The 7,965-nt window shown below is 64.6% G+C and overlaps 1 protein-coding gene across 1 annotated transcript in view; it reads left to right on the top strand.

The window, feature by feature from the left end:
- LOC144237805 (mucin-6-like) overlaps nt 1-7,092 on the top strand; it is a 13,898-nt gene extending 6,806 nt beyond the window's left edge. The window contains exons 9-30 of the mRNA XM_077771513.1: nt 62-182; nt 337-475; nt 587-691; nt 852-924; nt 1,013-1,150; nt 1,379-1,540; nt 1,627-1,721; nt 1,805-1,937; nt 2,045-2,294; nt 2,386-2,438; nt 2,536-2,645; nt 3,060-3,211; nt 3,370-3,511; nt 3,593-3,703; nt 4,069-4,254; nt 4,333-4,572; nt 4,710-4,866; nt 5,011-5,151; nt 5,326-5,388; nt 5,805-5,837; nt 6,649-6,873; nt 7,088-7,092. Of these exons, the coding sequence (XP_077627639.1) occupies nt 62-182; nt 337-475; nt 587-691; nt 852-924; nt 1,013-1,150; nt 1,379-1,540; nt 1,627-1,721; nt 1,805-1,937; nt 2,045-2,294; nt 2,386-2,438; nt 2,536-2,645; nt 3,060-3,211; nt 3,370-3,511; nt 3,593-3,703; nt 4,069-4,254; nt 4,333-4,572; nt 4,710-4,866; nt 5,011-5,151; nt 5,326-5,388; nt 5,805-5,837; nt 6,649-6,873; nt 7,088-7,092 (2,834 nt within the window). The remainder of the gene's footprint in view (nt 1-61; nt 183-336; nt 476-586; nt 692-851; nt 925-1,012; nt 1,151-1,378; nt 1,541-1,626; nt 1,722-1,804; nt 1,938-2,044; nt 2,295-2,385; nt 2,439-2,535; nt 2,646-3,059; nt 3,212-3,369; nt 3,512-3,592; nt 3,704-4,068; nt 4,255-4,332; nt 4,573-4,709; nt 4,867-5,010; nt 5,152-5,325; nt 5,389-5,804; nt 5,838-6,648; nt 6,874-7,087) is intronic.
- Nucleotides 7,093-7,965: the final 873 nt, after the last annotated feature.

The raw sequence follows: 7,965 nt of genomic DNA on the forward strand, positions 1-7,965 counted from the left end.
AAGCAGCGGATGGGGCCAGGAGGGCATCGAGCCACAGGCCTAGAAAACCCCTCTCCTGCAGATACGGTGCTTGATGACATCTCCAAAAACCACACCTGTGTGCCGGTCACCCAGTGCCCGTGCATGCTTGGCGGGGTGGTCTATGCCCCTGGGGAGGTCCTGACATCTGCCTGCCGGACCTGGTAAGGGCTGGGCAGCTTGACGGGGCGCATGGGCAAGATGGAGACTTTGGGGGGATACAGGGGTTATGGGGCAACCTCAGCCCTGGAGATGGCCAGCTCTGCCGGCCTGGAGCGTCTGGGAGTGCCAACTGGGTCATGCCCTCCTGGCCTGCAGCCAGTGCACCATGGGCCAGTGGAAGTGCACGGAGCAGCCCTGCCCCCGACGCTGCTCCCTGGAAGGCGGCTCCTTTGTCACCACGTTCGATGCCAGGCCCTACCGCTTCCATGGCACCTGCACCTATATTCTACTCCAGGTAGGATGCGCCGCTACAGGGGCGGAGGGGGGGCACAAGGGGTCGCCACAGCGGGGGGGGGCACACTGAGCACCCCCAGGCCATCTGTGCTGAGCCACATCTCCCTCCTAGAGCCCGCAGCTCCCCGATGGGGGGTCCCTCATGGCCTTGTACGACAAGTCTGGGCACTCTCACTCAGAGACCGCCCTAGCTGCTGTCATCTACAAGTCCGGCCAGGTAAGGCCGTGCCGTCATGCAGCCGCTGCGCTCACCCCAGGTTCCCAAGCTTTTGCATCCCTGCTATGTCCCAGCTCCCGCTTCATCCGGCCTGGCCTGCAGGACGGGAGGCCTCCCCCGACTCCCAGCACCCTCATGACTCAGGCCACCCTCCCTCCAGGACAAAATCGTGATTTCCCAGGACGAGGTCCTCACCAACAATGGAAACGTCAAGTGGCTACCATACAAGACTCGTATGTCCTTAGCCCCTGCCCATCACCTAGGGCCTCACTGGGTGCGAGCCCCAAAGTGGGCTGCTTCCTGAGCCCCCTGTCCCCCCAGGCAACATCACGGTCTTCAGGCAGACATCCACCCACCTCCAGATGGCCACGACCTTCGGGCTGGAGCTCGTGATCCAGCAAGAGCCCTCATTCCAGGTGTATGTTACCGTCGGGCCCCAGTTCAGAGGCCAGACCAGAGGTGAGCCCCCCTACCCCCCCGCCCAGCTTGGTCAGAGCAGAGAAAGGGCCCAACAGACCTTTGCACGTCCAGCACTCCCAGGTGGCCCTCCTGTCCAGGCTGGCTCCCCCAGGTGGCAGCCAGTGACAGCCGCACACCCAGGGCATGGTGATGGGGGGAGACGGGCTTCGGAGTTTGGGACAGGGCAGGAGCGCAGGTTGGCCCCCACTCACAGCCCGGCCGGTGCAGGGCTCTGTGGCACCTTCAATGGGGACACGACAGACGACTTCATGGCCAGCACGGGCATTGTTGAGGGCACCGCCTCGCTCTTTGTGGATTCCTGGCGGACGGGGAACTGCCCAGCCTCGCTTGAGCGTGAGACTGACCCGTGTTCCATGAGCCAGCTCAACAGTAAGTGCCAGGCCGCGGGAGGCCCAGGGTGGGCGTGAGGCCCAGGCCGGGTAAGCGGGAGACCCATGCCACCCCTGTCCCCCCAGAGGTGTCTGCAGAGACCCGCTGCTCAGTGCTGGTGAGGGAGGGCACGGTGTTCGCGAAGTGCCACGCCACGGTGAACCCCAGGCCCTTCTACAAGGTGGGCAAGGCCTGCGGGCCAGCGGGGGACCCAGGGTGTTGGTGGGGCTGGACCCCCGACTAGCATGTCCTCTCCACCCGCAGAGGTGCGTGTACCAGGCCTGCAACTATGAAGAGACGCTCCTCCACATCTGTGCTGCCCTGAGCGACTATGCCCGCATGTGCGCCACACGGGGCGTCCTGCTGCGGGGCTGGAGGGGCAGCGTGGACAACTGCAGTGCGTGCTGGCGGGTGCAGCCAGGGGTGGGAGGGGCCCAGTGCCATGCGGGGGGCAGGGGTCACAATAGAGCCTCCTCTGAGGGCCTGACGCCAGTCCCCCCACAGCCACCCCCTGCACCGGCAACCAGACGTTTGGCTACGACAGCCGGGCCTGCGGCCGCACGTGCCTATCACTATCTGACCACGCTGCCGAGTGCCACCCAAGTGCCGTGCCTGTGGATGGCTGCAACTGCCCCGAGGGCACCTACCTCAACCACAAGGCCCAGTGCGTACGCAAGGCCCAGTGCCCCTGCCTTCTGGACGGCTCCAAGTTCATCCTCGCTGACCAGTCCGCCATGGTCAACGGTGTCATCTGGTGAGCAAGGGGGTCCCCAGGGGGACTGGCCCGCACCAGCCTGCAGCCCCCAGCCCAGGGCCCGCGTGCTCACACAGCCCCTCTCTTGCAGCTACTGCATCAATGGGAGGCTGAGCTGCCCGGGACGGCCGCAGATGCTCCTAGGTATGTAGCTGCGCAAAGGCCGGCGGGACTGGACGGCCACATGCTGCGGCCCCTCTGAGTATGCCTCACCCCAGCTCCCCCCTCGACTTCCCTGCAGCCACCTGCTCGGCCCCCAAGACCTTCCAGTCCTGCAATCAGTCTTCGGAGAGCACGTTTGGGGCAGCCTGTGCCCCTACGTGTCAGATGCTGGCCAGTGGCATCCCCTGTGTAAGGCTTGGGGCAGAGGGGCAAGGGCGGTCCCCTGAGGGCAGACCCCACCGGACAGCCTGTGGGGAACACGGCCCAGGGCCTCTCCCTGGACCATAAGAGGAGTTTTACAAAATCCCCAGGGAAGGCAGAGCCATGCTATCTCTCTGTCCCCATCAGGCCATGATAAGGGTGGCTGGTGCCCAAAGGGGTCAGGAGTGGCCCTGGTGACCAGGCCTCCCACCACTTGGGGAAGGGTCGTAACAGCTCAGCAGTGACACAGAAGCACCAGAACCTTGCTAAGAGAAAGACCTGGAGCAGGCATGCCCGTGGGGACAAACCGGGAGGCACACTGGGGGACTCAGAAGGGCCCAGGGCCTCTGGCTACAGGAGGCAAGGCCAACCTCCCAGGGGCTGCTGACCCTCCCCCTACAGGTACCCACCAAGTGCGAGCCCGGCTGTGTCTGTGCCGAGGGGCTCTACGAGAATGCCAGGGGGCAGTGTGTACCCCCCGAGGAGTGTCCATGCGAGTTTGCGGGGGTCTCCTACCCCCGGGGCGCCGAACTCCATACTGACTGTAAGACGTGGTAAGCCACAGCCTTACCCTGGAGACCCTGGTGGCCTGCGGGTGTCCCTGGGTCATCCCCGGGATCTCCTACCAACCCCACCAAGGTGAGGGGCCAGTGGGAACGCACGTATGGCCTGGGCCCCCCTGGAATGCCACAGCGCCAGCTTCTCTCCCCAGCACCTGCTCGAGGGGGAGGTGGATGTGCCGGCAGAGCGCCCGGTGCTCGTCCACCTGCACCCTGTATGGGGAGGGCCACGTGGTCACCTTTGACGGGCAGCGCTTCATGTTTGATGGCACCTGCGAGTACATCCTGACCACAGTAAGGCCCCGCCCTGGGACTCGGGCAGCGGGGGCCACGGGGCCACGCGGCGGGCCCCTCCTCAGCACCCCCTCCCCACAGGACAGCTGCGGGGCCAACAACTCCCAGCCCAGCTTCAAAGTCCTGACAGAGAACGTCGTGTGTGGGAAGTCAGGCGCCACCTGCTCCCGGGCCATCAAGATCTTCCTGGGGGTGAGCGGGCCGGGTGGGGCCTCCGCACACTTCAGCCACCAGAGCCCCAGGTCCTGGCCGCTGGGTGCCCCCATGTCTGCACGGCAGACAGCAGCATCTCCTGGAGCTGGACAGTTCTGCCAAGGGATGGGGGGGAGGGGTGCTTCTCTCAGAAGCCTGATCCTCAGCCCCTGGTGCAGTTTCCACCACATTCTGGAATGTTCTGCCCATGTTCCAGAGGGCAGGCCCCCAGCACAGAACTGGCCCAGCACAGATGCATGCCCGTCCTGCCTCAGGGAGCCCAGGCAGGGGATGTAGAGCCCAGCGACATTTAGCAGCCACCGAGAACTGGGGACAGGCAGACTCATGACAGCCCCGCCCCACAGGGCTTGAGCATAGTGCTGGCGGACAAGAACTACACCGTCAGCGGGGAGGACCCCCACGTTCACTTCCGGGTAAAAACCGGCTCCCTAAACCTGGTGCTGGATGTCACCATCGGCAGCAGATACAGCCTGACCTTCGTCTGGAACAAGCACATGAGCGTCTACATCACGATCACGCGTGCTGCACAGGTACGGGCGCTGCCCCAGGGCCCGGGTCGGCCTGCAGGGCAGGGGCAGTGCCCAGCCTGACGCCAGGCCCCCCCACAGGATGCGCTGTGCGGCTTGTGTGGCAACTACAATGGGAACATGAAAGACGACTTTGAGACACGCAGCAAGTACGTGGCATCCAATGAGCTGGAATTTGTCAACTCATGGAAAGAAAGCCCACTGTGCGGAGACGCCAGCCTCGCGCTGGACCCCTGCAGCCTCAATGCCTTCCGCCAGGCGTGGGCAGAGCGCACCTGCAACATCATCAACAGCCAGACCTTTGCCGCCTGCCACAGTCAGGTGGGCCTCCCCCCCGCCCCCCGCCCCGAGCGCGCTCCTTGGACCCTGGCCTGGGTGCTCCACCCCTGAGCACACTCCTCAGACCCCCCTGGCCCAGGTGGGCGCTTCAGGCAGGCTCTGAGGGCCCCTTCCCACAGGTGTACCGCCTGCCCTACTATGAGGCCTGTGTGCAAGACACGTGTGGCTGCGACACCAGCGGGGACTGTGAGTGCATGTGCGACGCGGTGGCCGCCTATGCCAAGGCCTGCCTGGACAAGGGCGTGTGCGTGGACTGGAGGACCCCCGACTTCTGCCGTGAGTGCCCTGCTGCTGTCTGCAAGGCTGCCTGGATGCAGTGCTCTCCCTGGGCAGGCCCGGGTGCAAGCAGCACCCCCCAGACTCCCCGTTCGGGCCCCCTGACCAGGGCACCAAACGCCTGACAGATGCCCCTTCCCCCAGCTGTCTACTGTGACTTCTACAACAGCCACAAGCCAGAGGGCAGTGTGCCCCAGCACAGCCAAGAGGGTAGCTGCATGTGGCACTACCAGCCGTGCCTCTGCCCTGGGCACCCACAGAGCGTCCCGGACACCAACGTTGAAGGTACAGGCCAAGAAAGAGGTCTGAGCAGAGGATGGACCGGGAGGAGGACAGGGTGTTGAGGGGAGGGGACAGAGGGGACCCCTGCATCCAGGCTTCTGGGGAGAGGCCGGGACTGGCTGTGGACAGAGAGGAGAGGGACCCTCCAGAGTATCTTCTCTGCAACCCCCTCCCCAGGCTGCTACAATTGCTCCCAGCACGAATACTTTGACCACAGCAAGGGGACCTGCGTTCCCTGCGGTAAGCCCCATCTGCTGCCCAAGGCCCCCCGTGCCCACCGGCCCCCGCACATCCTTCCTCCAGCCTCCCAGCTAGGGCCCCCAGGGACCCGGGCAGCCTGAGCCTACTCAGTACAAACAGGAAAAGCCTCCCCTCCTCTCCCCAAACATCAACCCACCCAGTCCCCCAGACCCACCCATACCAGCCTGCTGGCCGGACCGGGTGCGGAACGGCAGTCCGCGGAGTACTCGGCACCAGGGTATTCGGCACCAGGTCGCCCAGATGGCTGCCTCATGGTGGGATGGGACAGGGAGAAAGGGGTGGGTGGAGGCAGACAGGGGCAGGGCCCTGGGCACCTCTGTGGCCGCACCCTCCCCCTGGGTGTGCAGCCGCACGAGGCCGGGGTCAGGCACTCCTCATGGCTCCTCTTCCCGCAGCACCGCCGCCCACCACGCCGAGGCCCATCACAGGTGATTGCACACGTTTTAGGTGCCAAGGTGAAGGGGGCTCTCCTCAGCTCCACCCCGGCTCGGCAGGGGTCTGTCTGTCGGGCTGGGTGCCGAGGGGGTGGCAGACACTCCCGTTCCCTGTCTCCGAGTCCCCAGCCAGTGGATGTGGGGTGGGGCAGGGAGCTCACCAGTGTGACCAGCAGGGACCGGCCAGGAGGTCACAGGGGAAGGGACATGTGAGTCTGCGCGTTGGCTGGGGCCCCAGAGCCTGGGCAGCCACTGAGAACAGCAAGGCTGATGAGGAGCTCAGGGTGCAGGCTAGGGGAGGGGCCCCACACCTCAGCACTGAGAGAACGTTCCACAGAGTCCATGTTTAGCACAGAAACCCTGTGCTTAGGAGCAGCCATCGGTTTCCACCAAAGACTTACTTTAGGAAAACCTTCTCACAGAACTTGACCATTCCCTGCCACCTTATACTATTCATAGAAAATACGTATGACACGGCATAGAGAGGGTCCCCTGGAGCGGGCACGAGTCCTGCATGCAGCCCGCCCCAACCGACACAGCACAAACCTGTGTCCTGGCAGCCGAGAAGCCATGTTACTATTAGCAAGGGTGGGGGATGGACAGGCAGTGGCGAGCAAGCACGTAGTTAATGAAAACGCCACTGAAGCCACACAAGCCAGGCCAGTCGAGGTAGGACACAGTGTGAGTGGAGGCGGGGGGCGGCGGGGCTGGACAGAGCCGCCCTCGGGCTGCGGCAGGGGCCTCAGGGCCAGGGGAGAGGTGGCACGCAGGGCTGGAGGCCATGTTCTGGGCTCGACCCCTGCAGCGTCTCCGCAAACCACCTCCGCCATCACCACACGGCCCACCTCAGCACCAGCTCCCACGGGCACGACAAAGTCAACGGCCACAGGACCCACGGTGACCCAGGCCACAACGAAGCCCACAACACTCACGCTCAGCTCAGCCACGCAATCCACAGCTCGGTCCACAGAGCACACTACAGCAGTACCGCCAACCCCACAAACGTCAGAGACCTCCGTGGGGCCCACACGTAAGCATGCCCGACACACGGGGCCCCAAAGCTGCCAGCAAGCACAGATGCCCAGACAGGACCAAAGCCGCACGGGGCACGTTGGGAGACCAAAGTGCCAGGTCAGGCCACGAGGAGGCAGGTACCACAAAACACCCAGGCCCAAGCACACGGCCCTGACGACAGTCACGCAGCTTCACCATAGCGTCACCACACCCTCCGCCGCTCACCCCAGCCTGAACCCTGGGGAAGACACACAAAGAGGGGGGCGCCGCACCTACCAGTGCACTGCAGTACAGCCCCAATACCTGAGGATTCGGTGGAAACGTCCCAAATCCTCTGACAGTAACCCAGAAACAGCGAACTTTCCCCAGGATAGCAGCACTGGTCTCAGGGGAACACAAAGGCCACCAACCACAGCCACTGAGGCTGGGGGGACAGGGCCAAGGGTGCCATGCAGAACGACCCCAAGCCCCCCTGCAAAGGCCAAGGTACAAAGGAGTAACAAACACCGAGGGGGAGGAAAACAGGAAACAGACACTCACTCGGGCAATGCCTGGGACGTCCCCACCAGGTACACAGAGAAGCCCCAGGCGGGCAGGAAGAGAACGAGGCAGGACTGGGGGACGGGCCGGGACGTCACACAGGTAAGCGCCTGACTGAAACACTGTTTCCCACAGCGCCCGCGACACACCATGGGACCCCGGAAACATCTGCCACCGGGGACACAAGGCACACGGAGACCCCACCACACCCTGAGACTACCAATGGCCACAGCACCAGACACACAAGTCCCCTCACAACATACACTACACTACTCACCGAAAAGACCACACACGAAACAATTCCATCCAGCAAGCCCCCCACCCCGCACACCAGTCACTCCGGCCCGACGCCTGTGCACTCCACCAGCGCCCGTACCACAGGGCCCCCCACGGGGACGTCCTTCCGCACCAGCTCCGCGGTGCCAAGCCCCTCGCGCCCGCTCACCACCAGCTCCACGCACCCTGCCCCCTCCACCACGTCCTCGGTGACGCACACGTCGCACCGACTCCCCACCATCAGCCGCCCGGAGCCCCAGCCTCCCCACTCCACCAGCAGGCCCACCCGCTC

The sequence above is a fragment of the Crocuta crocuta genome, unplaced genomic scaffold (assembly GCF_008692635.1).
Source record: "Crocuta crocuta isolate KB4526 unplaced genomic scaffold, BGI_CrCroc_1.0 scaffold1192, whole genome shotgun sequence".
Lineage (NCBI taxonomy): Eukaryota > Metazoa > Chordata > Mammalia > Carnivora > Hyaenidae > Crocuta > Crocuta crocuta.